This window comes from Eleutherodactylus coqui, chromosome 10 (assembly GCF_035609145.1).
Source record: "Eleutherodactylus coqui strain aEleCoq1 chromosome 10, aEleCoq1.hap1, whole genome shotgun sequence".
Lineage (NCBI taxonomy): Eukaryota > Metazoa > Chordata > Amphibia > Anura > Eleutherodactylidae > Eleutherodactylus > Eleutherodactylus coqui.
The window spans coordinates 140,319,283-140,332,224 of NC_089846.1; the positions used below are offsets into that span (position 1 = coordinate 140,319,283).

Below are 12,942 nucleotides of genomic sequence, written 5' to 3' on the forward strand. Positions count from 1 at the left end.
CCGCCATCTTTTTATGCGCCTCTATTGCATGAAAGCAGCGCTTGTCTGAACGAAGCCTTTTACTTCATTGCTAAATGAGTCCAGGGTTAGACTAATTATCTACAAATGGAGACACTTCAGGACTGCAGCTACTTCCCTTAGAGCGGACCTCCTGTTAAGATCACTCTAAGGGCTCATTCACCTGTCCGTATATCATTTGGGTTTTCACGCCCGGCCGATATACGGTGTCCCTTTCTGCAGGAGCCGGGCCGGGAGCAGTGCACTGAGGTCTCGCCCCCTCTCCGCTCCTCGCCAATATTTGCAATGGGAGGGATGGGGCAGGGACAGAGCTAAGTTCTGCCCCGTCCCATTGCAAATAGTGGCGAGGAGCGGAGAGGGGGTGGAAGCTCAGCGCATTGCTCTGGGCCCGGCCCGCCTCCCCCTTCCTGCAGAAAGGGTCACCGTATATCGGTCGGGCGTGAAAACCTGGCCGATATACAGAAGTGTGAATGAGCCCTTAAAGGGGTTGTCCCGAGGCAGCAAGTGGGTCTATACACTTCTGCATGGCCATAATAATGCACTTTGTAATGTACATTGTGCATTAATTATGAGCCATACAGAAGTTATAAAAAGTTTTATACTTACCTGCTCCGTTGCTGGCGTCCTCGTCTCCATGGTGCCGACTAATTTTCGCCCTCCGATGGCCAAATTAGCCGCGCTTGCGCAGTCCGGGTCTTCTTCTTTTCTGAATGGGGCTCCGTGTAGCTCCGCCCCGTCACGTGCCGATTCCAGCCAATCAGGAGGCTGGAATCGGCAATGGACCGCACAGAAGCCCTGCGGTCCATGAAGACAGAGGATCCCGGCGGCCATCTTCAACAGGTGAGTATGAAGACGCCGGACCGCCGGGATTCAGGTAAGCGCTGTGCGGGTGGTTTTTTTAACCCCTGCATCGGGGTTGTCTCGCGCCGAACGGGGGGGGGGTTTAAAAAAAAAAAACCCGTTTCGGCGCGGGACAACCCCTTTAAGATGAAACTCCTTTTGCCAATTAGCGAGTTTGAATAAGACATGGGGGGGGGGGGGGGGTCGGTCCTGCCTTGTCTTTCCCACACCCAGATACTACTGCATGCAGGAAAGATGGGGCACGTCCGCTGGTGAAGGTGAAACCATTGAAATCAACGGTTTGTTTCGTCCCGTTATGCACTCGTGATTATCATGGCCGCATAGCGGGACAATATCGCGCCCGTGTGGAGAAGCCCGACGTCCGCGGAGCCAACATACGCACAGAGGGTACTCCTCGTCTGCCGGATACCTCAGGGCATTTTTAAGGCTCTGTTCACATCTAAATGAAGGCTTGCATATATAATGGAGCTCCACCGCTGGGCCTGTGCGATGGCCGCCAGCGGGGCCCAAAGAATCATAATGGGGCCCAAAGACTTATAATGGGGCCCAAAGACTTATAATGGGGCCCGACTCGTTCTGATCGGAGACATAGCACGACATGTAGCGCTAATTTCCCAGTCAGAAGCCATATGTGTGCCGGCGGCTCCTGGCGCGGCCTCCCACCAAGATGTGAACGCGGTATTAATAAGTGGGACCCCTCTTTTCATCATTTCTCCACCCTGCTCATTCCAGGCTATCTGGAGATGTTAGGTCTGTTATCAATAGGTTTATACTTTATTACACAGCTGTTATTGCACACCCATCACAAATGTGAGCGCAGACAACTTAGCATCTTTCTAATGAATGAGGCGCCATTACACAGAAGCTGAGCGCGCACAAGATGGCGGCTCACCGCCTCAGATAATTTTTGTCGCCTCACTGACTACAGCCAATGGGAACGCTGGAAAACCGGGACAAAGGATGTGACTGACTAGTTCGAGGGCCAATCACAGACTCCTTCGTTAAGTTCCCTCCCCTTTTATTGTATCCAATAGGCGCTTCAGTATTTGATCGACGTTCTCTTACAACCAATGAATGGAGCAGCTACGAGAACAGCATTTCTGTAGACCAATCACGTAGCGCTAAGGGGGCGGGATGGTGTAGGTTTAGCCCCGGCGCCATGTTACGGAGCTATCAGTCCCGGCGGAGCTCTGAAGATGGCGGCAGCTGCAGCTGTGGGAGGAAGATCAGCTTATTACGGGACCGAGGGTGGCCGTGCGCCAAAGAGGCAGAAGACTGACGGGACCGACGACAACGTGGCGGCCGCTGCGGTGGGTTTGGCGCGGGTGGTGGCATTAGCGGAAGTTCTCCCATTGTACGGGTCCGGCGTGGTGTTGTGTACGGCCGGCACATGGGGGCCGCACGGAGGGAGATAAACAGCGGTCGGGGATTCCCGCTGCATCGCCTATGTGGGCGGGGGTCCTGAGCGAGGCCCCCGGGGCTGCCCCCTGTGCTGCCTGTCGGGGATACCACCGCCCGTTATCTTCTACGGGAGCCGTAAAGCAAACTCCACGACTGTTTGCCCTGTGATAATTGATTTTTTTTTTCTTTAATGCAGGTTACTATGGTAACCACACCAGGAAGGGGGCTTTGTTTTTTTTCACTGCTGATCGCCGCTGCCCGTGTGACCCCAGCCGCCTCCGGGGGGCGATCAGTGACCCCAGCCGCCTCCGGGGGGCGATCAGTGACCCCTCCGGGCGCCCGGCGGTCCTGCTGTGTGGAGACAATGGCTGAGCGGCCTCCTCCATCAGTGACCGCTCCGTTACAGCGAGCGCACAGCTGCGCCCTGACAGCGGGAAATGTACCGCCGCCCCTGTAATGGGAAAGGGTCATCGATGGGCGCCGGGCGGAAGGGGGGCTGCCGTGTCATGTGATCTGCTGGGACGAGGCCGGACGCCAACCTGGCTGTATGCTCCCCTTGGGCCATGTTCACACCCCACAGATCAGCTTCTTCACCCCTCCCCATCTTACAAACTTTTACTGCACTTCTGACGCTCCTCGGCCCTCATCTGCCTGCGGGCACGGTGCGCTGCATTACTCCTGATGGGCTGGGGTACCGGGCAGACATGGAGGCCTTTATCAAGCCTCTTGCTGCCATGGTAACCTATCTGCCCCTTGCAGGGTGCCAGTGGGTGATGGGAGCCTCCTTCCATGCTGCGGTCGGGGATGGCAGACGGTCGGGCAGCAGACCCGCCCCTGCTGGCATAAAAACCCGCCAGAAGGGATGCATGCTGGGTGGCCGGGCATATGGGGACCCGGCCTTAAAGGGGTCTTAGTGCTACAGTGAAAATCCTGCCAGCAGATGGGCCCTTTAGAATGAAGCCTCCTCCCCTCTGCTCGGCCCCCCTGGACAGGGGTCAGCCTCTTCCACCGCGCCTCCTGGTGTCTGTACTCCAGGAAGGATGACCTCCCATGGGGACCTAATGTGACATCCAGGCGCTGCTCTCCCAGTAGGAGTAACCTGCAGTGATCGGCCTCGCGTCCCCCTGTGACCCCAGATTACTGGTCTGCAGACTATATGGGGGAGCCCGTAGAGCGGCCCTCTGTGTAGGGGTCTGTCGGGATGACACAGAGGGGTGGCGCTGTAATCACGGTCTGTCTTGTAGTTTCGGCTCTGGGCCCTGCGACGTTCCTTCTCCTCACATTAGTGGATGTGACTCAGACTTCTTACATATTGGCAGCCGATGTATCTCTGAACGAGGAGATTAATGAAAACAAACCAGGAGTGCCGAGCGTGGCAGACGTCCCAGATGCCCATGCCAATGTGGCTGCCATATAGACATGCCAGCCCGGGCGTCGCACTGGGATCTCCCCCACGGGAGGTGTCTATCTAGTAGGCAGCGCCACAAGTCATGGCATACCGCAGCTTACTAACCTCTCTTTGTCTCTAATGATTAGGAAGGATACGAAGACCCTCACAAGACCCCGGCTTCTCCGGTGGTCCACGTGAGAGGGCTAATTGATGGTGTGGTAGAAGCTGATCTTGCAGAGGCGCTTCAAGAGTTTGGGACTATCAGGTAAGCGAGGCATCGCCTCACATGGGGTTCTGCTACAAACCCCCTCCCCTCCCCTGACCGGATGAGTGTATGCGCTGTAGACGGCCGCGTCGGATCCCGCTGCTAGAATTCTCGCAGTGGGATGCGGACCCGTGCCCCTGCAGAGGCCTGCGGCTCACCTGCTCCCAGGGTCTTCTGTCTCTGCTATGTGCCGGCTGCTGGGGCATGTGCAGAGCGGAGCCGCCCGTCACTACTGACCCGCACAGACATAGAACGTGCCGCAATTTGTTTTCACACGGACAAATCGCAGCTCTGTGCGTAGGACCGCGTTTTGTAATGCAATCCTAGGCGGGCGGAAGTTCTGTGGGAAATCCTGCTGTGGAACTTCCAGCCATGTGCGGGGGGTCATAGAATGTACTGAGACTGTCGAAAGTAAATGAGGTGTAACAACCCTAATGGACACCTCATTGGTGAAGTGCGACGCGGAGTTTGAGAAGGCGACGTTCACCAGAAATGGAGCATGTTGTGAATTTAAAAATCCAGTTTGACCCTTCCGAATAGTGTGGGGTGTTGTTTTTGTGGGTTTTTTTGCGCCGGAGGATCGTAACTCCACTGAAGTGACTTGAGTCATTTCTGCATGAAGAACTCCTCCCATCCGGTGGTAAAGGCCAGATAGTAAACCATAAATCCTCTATGAAGGAGTCTGCGGTTTGGCTGACCGACTCCTCAGCCCGTGATGATTACTCCTTCCTCTCTCCATAGTTTGACTGACTTGCGCTCCGCTCTTCTCTTCTCTTCTCTTTGCAGTTATGTAGTTGTAATGCCTAAAAAAAGACAAGCCCTGGTGGAGTTTGAGGACATCCTGGGAGCCTGTAACGCTGTCAACTATGCTGCGGATAACCAGATCTATGTCGCCGGCCACCCGGCTTTTGTCAATTACTCCACGAGTCAGAAGATCTCGCGCCCTGTAGACACCGGCGATGACTCCAGGGGGGTCAACAATGTCCTCCTCTTTACTATTCTCAACCCCATCTACTCGATCACCACGGTAAGGACAGCCGGGGGGCTGACAGGTTTACGCGGAGCTCCAGCTTCTTGCTTTACTTGGGAGATTCTTAATTTAATTCATCCGACTTGCCCTGGATGAATGCGCTATTAGGGTTACATCGCCATTTCTCTAGTTTAATTACTTTGGTGGGCTTCTCACACATGCGCTGCGCAGGGAGTCTGACGTCACGGGCGTGCATGGTGCGTTCCCACCCCACCAAATGCCTGCGGAGCCCATAGGAGGTCTGTATCGTACGCAGAGAAATGGTGTGTATGGATGCCCAGCGCCCGTGGGTCACCACAATCTTCTTCATTTGTTTTTTGAGATGACAAATGAGGGCAGACTTTTTTCTTAGCACCAATTTAAAAGCTATATAACATTTCCTCTAAAGAGATTTTTTTTTTTTTCTTTTTATTGCCCCTTTTTCAACCCCCCCCCCCCCCCCTCCCCTCACCATAGCGTATTGTGGTTTGTTTGTTTTTTCTTTGTCTTTTAGGGTTGTATGAGGGCTAGTTTTTTTTTTGCAGGGTGACCTGTAGGTTTTTGTCAGTATTTTGGGGTAAACAACTTAATGCCTTTTTTACTCAATATTTTTCTTTGAAGTGGCCAGACCAACAAAAGTTGACTTGCGGCACTGCGTACATTTCCGCCGCCGCCACTGACTGCGTTCAGTGTGGGATTTATAATATGCCCTCTTGTGCATGCAGCTATGCCGCTCTTTAAATTTATAGAGGGGGGGGGGGGCTTAAACTATAAGTTTCTATAACTAAGAACGTCTTTACATTTTTTTTTGTCCTGAGCTTGGGATTGTTTTGATCGCTCCTACAGTATAATGCATTGCATAGTACTTGTATTATGCTGTGTTCTGACTGGCAATCATTCATAGTAGCCCTGAGCCTTTAGATGGCCTTGAATCCAGTATGCTTCCCCACAATCTCATCACAGGAGAGGCTCTTGTGCACCTCCTGGCACTGATTCGGGTATTTAGAGGGTTAGTGGCTGCGATTGGTCTAATCTCAGATTCCTCTGTTGGCTGTTAAAGATTTCGGACACCCTCCATGTGCACCATAGACGTTCGGTGCATGTCGGGAAGGGGTTAAGGAGAAACCCTGATGGGGACATAAGTGAATAGTTCCTAAATTCTAATGATCAAATGGGGATTTGGCATAAGGACCCTCATCTATTTTCTCTTTATTGGACTGGTGTATCTCTGGCTGCTTATTACAATCTCAGTCTCTCGTGTTAATAAAGATCTATCTTGACTCGCTATACCTGTATGCATCAGTCCCAACATGTTACATCTGATTACTTCTAGGATGTGTTGTATACCATCTGTAATCCATGCGGACCGGTCCAGCGGATTGTCATCTTCAGGAAGAATGGAGTTCAAGCTATGGTGGAATATCCTTTAGAGTCTTACTTGGTGTTTCTGGTTTATATTGGCTGTTTTCCAAAAAACTCCCCCCAAAAAGCCAATCCTTAAGGATCCCCAATATATTCTGTAAAGGGGTTATCTGGGGAGACTTTATCTGTAAATCTGTAGTGGTAACACAAGGCCCTCATTCCCTGGTCCCAGATTGTCTTTACTCGCAGGTGCGGTGCGCGGACATCGTGACACCAGGTAATTGCCCACTGCATGGCCTTGGTGTTGGCGATGTCAGTGGTGCCTCCCTGCACCCAGAAGTGACGATGAAAATGGACTGGGCGCGTGCTGGATTACAATCATCGGGAAGGAGGTTGTCTTTTCTTTTTGGGATTCTCCCTGGATATCTCCTAAAAGTGGTGGCATATCACTAGTACATACAATCCCTTCATGATGGTCCTGAGAATGGAGCACTGCATCCTCTTCCAGGTTTTCCCTGCAAAGCGGTGCTTCCAGCCCACCTAACTGTGCGGGGCTCTGCAGCGCAGCCTCATTCAACTTGGAGGCGAACATACTGCTAAACCTGAGCTGTCCCTCTCATTCTCCGTATTGGTGGGGACCATTACTGACTTAGAAGATGATGATGGACTGCCATTACTTTCCTACTTCATATCGGGAGGGGTTGCTGTTGGTGGCATCCAGCTTTGCAGGTAGCTGTTTTGGCTTATGCAGTATTGTGATGGGGATCAGGTTTTGTATCGCAGTGCACTGATGCACACCTTACTACACGCGTGCTGTACAGAAGCTGTGGGATTGCTGTAACTTGTACAAAGTGCCATATTATTCTTTAACCTTCCTCACGTTTGATTCTGTGCAAAGTGCTCAGCGTGCGAAGGCTTCTCTGAACGGAGCGGACATATACTCTGGATGCTGCACTTTAAAGATTGAATATGCTAAGGTAAGCCCCGCATGGAACCATAGGGGTGTTAAGCGTTCTGGCTCTGGGGTCCACATTGTAAATGTTTTTTTTTCCCATTTTCTTACTAAAGCCTACAAGACTAAATGTCTTCAAAAATGACCAGGACACTTGGGACTATACGAACCCGACGCTGAGCGGACAAGGTAAAAACTTCTCTTGACGTCTTTTTCCGTATACATTCTCTATTCATTAGTTTGATCAACTGCACCAAACTGGCACGTCACACTCTAATGCCATTGCTGTGGCTCTTGGCTACCAAGAAACATGGTCCCGTTTTTTTATTTATTTTTTTTTGTTTTTGTCCAAACCTGCAGCTTTTTGCTCAGTGTTGCGTTTTGAGAAGCGCAAGTTTACGGCGTCTCTTAAATTCGTTCTATTTTTTTATATATTTTTTTTTTATTCTTTTGTACATTTTTGCGTGCATCCTGCATGTTATAAGCAGTAATTCTGTACAAGCCGTTTGGCTCCTGACCGTTTCTCCCTAGAGCAAGCAATGGCATTACATGTCCAAACCTAACACATTTCTTTTCCAAGGTACATACTAGAATCCATGTGCAGGGGCCAGCTCAGTGCTCAAGTGTTAATCTGTAACTGACCCTTGAGGTGACAGTATTGGTTTTCAGGGGTATCCCAGTAATGGGAAGTTTCCCAGCTCCCTCTTGGGGTCCAGGACTGACAGGCCCTCGTCTGCACATTGTCGTTTTCTAATAAACACACAGTGTAGTGAGAAAGCATGGAGACACTCATCGCAGAAATACAAGGCCTTCTGCAGAGCTCACACACGGAGAACATCACACGGTGAACCAAGAGAAAGACGCTGAAACTGGGGCTTCAACAGGCATGTAACAAGTACAGTGATGCTTTCAACACGCTGCAGGCATGACCAGTACAGAGACCGTTCTCCACATTACAGCAGACATTTTACAAGTACAGTGAAAGTGATGGTTACATGCCATAGCAGTGTATTCACAATGAACACAGTCATGTAACGGGCACAGAAGTGGGTCTGCACATGCCACGGCAGGCAGAGACGGGACATGCAACAACATTAGCACCATGCGAACCTCCATTTCCCACAACAGACAACCAAGTCCAGAAGAGCCGAACACAACCTCTTACACCTCTTCAAGATACAGGACGTGTGACAGACACCAGCTAGCAGCAATCACAAGAGAAACATGCACATGGAGCACACAGAACACGGAGAAACATTCTTTTTTTTAGCAACTTGTCCACCTTTTTACAGAATTGTTGAGTTGTGTTTGACCTTCGATGTAACTCATGACTGAAACCATGTGATGCAGGGTCGCAACGTGTGTATGGCGGGGCGGCACCTTTCAGAGCTCTGCTTACGCACACATGAGGTATCCACAATGGTAAGAAAAATGCAGATATGTTGTTATCACTGGGACACGGCTATAAGTAAGTCTTTTCTCAATCTTCCCAAATGAAATGTCTTGTGCTCAGTCAGTTTTTTTGCTAAGGGCTGGTGGCTGATTTTTGGGGTAGAACGGGTGGATCTGTGTATCAAGGTCACTTTCCTTGGTTTGGGAGGTGTTAAGGGATGTTGATCTTTTATGCCATTCTAGTACGGATTAATGTTTAGTGGGCATTTAGTAGTAAGTAAACTTTATCTGCTTCAAAGCCTTGATACACAGTTCGTTTTTTTTAATCAGGGCAGGCAGCAGTACGTTTACCCCAATTTTGATTAGTTGGTGGGGGTCTTTGAAGCAAGGGTTCCAAAAATATTGATGTATGTACTTTAATTTCCAGGAGATGGTGCAGGAAATCCTAACAAGCGACAGCGAAACCCACCATTATTGGGAGACCATCCAGCAGAGTATGGTAAGAGGACTTTCATTTATTTGTACACTAACATGTAAATTGCTCACTACTCCAAAGCATGTAAGATGGAGATGACCATTCCGTGGACTTAGCACAAGTCCCCGAAATATCTTTGTAAATCCGCGGACAACAGTAGTTTATGGGGTCACATACGTAGACACTCTTCACACGGACCAGTGGTTCGCATGTCCTATTCCTGTCCGTTTTATTCCCATGTATGCAAAAGCAAGTTGTACCTGAGTGTTTTTGGTGCAAATGGCGTCTAGGGCTGTTGTGCACCCAGCCTATTGTAATAGTGGGTTAAAACGCCAACAGGATACAGACAGGCCACAATGTTATGAGGTAGGCCATACAAGGCAAAATGCCAGTCGTCCATCACTGGGGTTGGTGCGGAAAGTCGTTTTCTGAAACTAAGCTACTGTTCTATTCTCTGGGTAGGTTATCAGTAGTTGATCAGCAGGGTTCGTCTCTTGGGAACTGAGATGCTCTTGGGCCATATGACTGAACATTACATGTATGAGAAGAGGCTGTTGATAACATGCAAAATCCTGAAGTCTCAATGTAACATGCTTGTGTCCCACAGGTGGAGGCCCACATGGTGGATACCATGGTCACTATCATGACGAGGGTTACGGCCCTCCACCCCCACACTATGAAGGCCGCAGAATGGGACCTCCTCCAGTTGGAGCCCCTCGCAGAGGACCGAATCGCTATGGTCCTCAGTATGGTCACCCTCCACCACCACCCCCAGAATATGGTCCCCATGCAGACAGTCCGGTGCTCATGGTGTATGGTCTTGATGCAAACAAGATGAATTGTGATCGAGTGTTCAATATTTTCTGTTTATACGGCAATGTAGAGAAGGTAAGGCCTCCTGGACACTTGGCACTTCATGGCTTTGGTGCCCAATGTATCAGCCTGTGGTAATATTTGGCATTGACTATTCATTAGGTGAAATTCATGAAGAGCAAGCCTGGGGCAGCCATGGTGGAGATGGCTGATGGGTATGCTGTGGACAGGGCCCTCACGCATCTGAACAATAACTTCATGTTTGGGCAGAAGCTCAGTGTATGGTGAGTTATCACTAGTCTTGGGCCAAATTTAGTTTGTTCTTGGAAGTTTTCTAACTATGTTTACATTTCTAGTGTATCGAAGCAGCAGTCTATTGTGCCTGGTCAGTCGTACGGCCTGGAGGATGGCTCGTGCAGCTTCAAGGTGTTCAGTGGTTCCCGAAATAATCGCTTCACTTCACCTGAGCAGGCTGCAAAGAACCGGATTCAGCAGCCAAGCAATGTGCTTCATTTCTTCAATGCCCCACCCGAAGTAACAGAACAAAACTTCTTAGAGGTGAGTATAAAGGTGTTCTCTTGTGTGACTGCTAAGCAAGTGGCATACGGCTGTGTGGCTTACCTCTAATCTGCTTTGTAGATCGCTGATGAGCTGGGAGTGAAGAAACCAGCATCTGTCAAAGTGTTTTCTGGTAAAAGTAAGTTGACGTTTAACTATTTAAGGTTTTAGTCCCGCTCACCGGTGAAGGACTCTGGCTAAATGTGATGTAGAACTGCTAAAGGGAACAAAAAAGACCCATTGTATAAATCAAGCTTTGATTAAGCATACTCAATTGCCAAATGGGCTTCACCATTAAAAAGGCTGAGTTTGTCCCCCTCCCCATGCAACAATACATACTTTCCTCTTCCCGCACCACTCCGTTATCCGCTCCCTGGGAGAGGTGACTGTCAGTTATGGCCCTCTTACACGGGATTATTGTTCAGAATCGTCCGTGCGTGCGTACGTTCCATCATCAGTAGGTAATGGTCACAGGTCACCTTCAACAGTCTTCCATAGAAGTCACTGGGCCTGTTGTCTACTGCCCATGGGGCTGCTGTAAAATATCTTAGTAATGGTTTATTGGTGAACCAGAAATGTTATATAAGCATCACCTATAGAAAAAAATGCAGCCAGACAAATCTCAGTATGTTAATGCGTTCCTCGCTGTCTTAGCTCTACATTGTAAAGTATCTCTAAATACTGTTACATGTAGCTCAGCTGGCTGCCCCTTAGTCATGTAATAAGAGTATAAAATCTCCAATCAAAGTTAAATAAAAAGCAGATTTTAAAAAATGGCCGATGTTTCACTCTAGTTTTAATCAGTATAAAACTACAGGTTTTAAGTTCTCCCACTTTTTACGTTCACCGCCACAAGCAAAATGTGAGGTTTGTCTTGTATTTTTGTTGGAGGCGTGTGGCCAGACGCTCTGTCCCTGCAGATGTAGTATTACACGCTTCGATGGCCCACGTCCTGCTGCTGTCTGGATGATGCAGGTTGTCCTCGGCCCTCTGTCTAGATACATTAACAGCAAATCCCAAGGACTTGTAAATTGCCATGAAGATGATTTATAATCAGCTGGTTATTTGACGCAGAGGTTTACTTGTTCTAGGTGAGCGCAGCTCCTCAGGCCTGCTGGAGTGGGAGTCTAAGAGCGATGCCCTTGAAACACTCGGTCTGCTGAATCATTACCAGATGAAGAATCCCAGTGAGTACTCGTGTCTGTAGGAATGTGTAATATGTGACCTGAACACTATCTGTAAATGAGTGCTTGTACTTGTGTACAGACTCCCCTCCCTGTAAACCTACTTCTAGGGTGTCTTCACACATGCTGTAAATGCTGCAGAATGCCTTACAGATTAAGCTATGGCATGGAACCATTCTGCCCAGAATCTGTGGCAGGTCTGTCTATACTGGGGATTTCAGCCTTTTGTAATGTAAAGGTTGAGGCCTGTGGTAAAATCCACACCAATTGGGTGCAATTTGGTTACTGCGTTATTGTCTCGGCACCTATGGCCTGTGAAGTCACTCTTGAGGCTTCTGTTTTCATGTTCCATCATGGAAGCAAGGAACCTGCCACTTCTAGCAAAAGACTGCACCTAGACAGACCGCATTGACTTAAATGGGGTAATCCAGCTTCCGTTGGGCACACCAGTAGCTTACCGACAAGCTAGCACAACACACTGGTATTCTTCAACCTAGAGTTTAACCGAATCTAGTGGAGATTCAAAATGGAACCTCTGACAGATCTGAACGTGCCCTGAGGGGGGATGTTGGAAATTGTTACTTCCCGTATCCTTGCAGAAGGCAAAACTTGGGCCACCCAAAGCCCTGGCCATACGGGTGACTGATTCCTTATGTTGATGCATGGATTATTGCTGCTGTGTTCTACAATAAGATTCTTCATAAGTGCTTCTATGTCTTACAGATGGCCCGTACCCTTACACCTTGAAGCTGTGCTTCTCCACTGCCCAGCATGCATCGTAACATCCAGGACCTGACGAGATCCACCCCCTCCCCGCAGCCAATGTTTTAGTACCTGTTGGGCTCTTTGAGCTAGTTCTTATTTTCACTTTTTCATTTTTTTTTTAATATATGGTTGTGTGCCCGTATCTAGCACATGTTAATTGTTTGGGGATACTTGTGTTGCGTCAGTGAACGAGCGTCTGCTAGTCTTTCCCATGTTTAATAAAGCTTTGATTGGTAACTGTGGCTGTTTGAGCTCTATGTAAACTGCAGCTATGATGCCTGCGGACAAGGGGACTCTCTGGAAAAGCCACCCTTCACTCTTAATCTGACATCCTTTTTCTGACTCTCGTGGTATCGCGCTTCTTGCTGTACAGTCGGTTTTCCAAAAAGTTTGCTATTTTTAGCTTCAGAAGAAAAAATGAACTCCTAGTGCTGCCTGTAGGTGGCTCCCTGCAACGTCCTTGTCAGATCTATTGAAGAACCTCCAAACATGGCTAA

General features: G+C 49.2%; 1 protein-coding gene across 1 annotated transcript; it reads left to right on the forward strand.

Annotated features, from left to right (window-relative positions):
- Positions 1–2,032: 2,032 nt before the first annotated feature.
- On the forward strand, positions 2,033–12,682 carry HNRNPL (heterogeneous nuclear ribonucleoprotein L). Its single transcript, XM_066581948.1, has 13 exons — positions 2,033–2,189; positions 3,817–3,935; positions 4,722–4,962; positions 6,278–6,363; positions 7,187–7,283; positions 7,375–7,447; positions 9,078–9,149; positions 9,733–10,013; positions 10,101–10,222; positions 10,295–10,496; positions 10,578–10,635; positions 11,588–11,683; positions 12,404–12,682. The coding sequence occupies exons 1-13, from the start codon at positions 2,076–2,078 to the stop codon at positions 12,460–12,462; spliced, it is 1,620 nt and encodes a 539-aa protein (XP_066438045.1). The 5' UTR covers positions 2,033–2,075; the 3' UTR covers positions 12,463–12,682.
- The last annotated feature ends 260 nt before the right edge of the window (positions 12,683–12,942 follow it).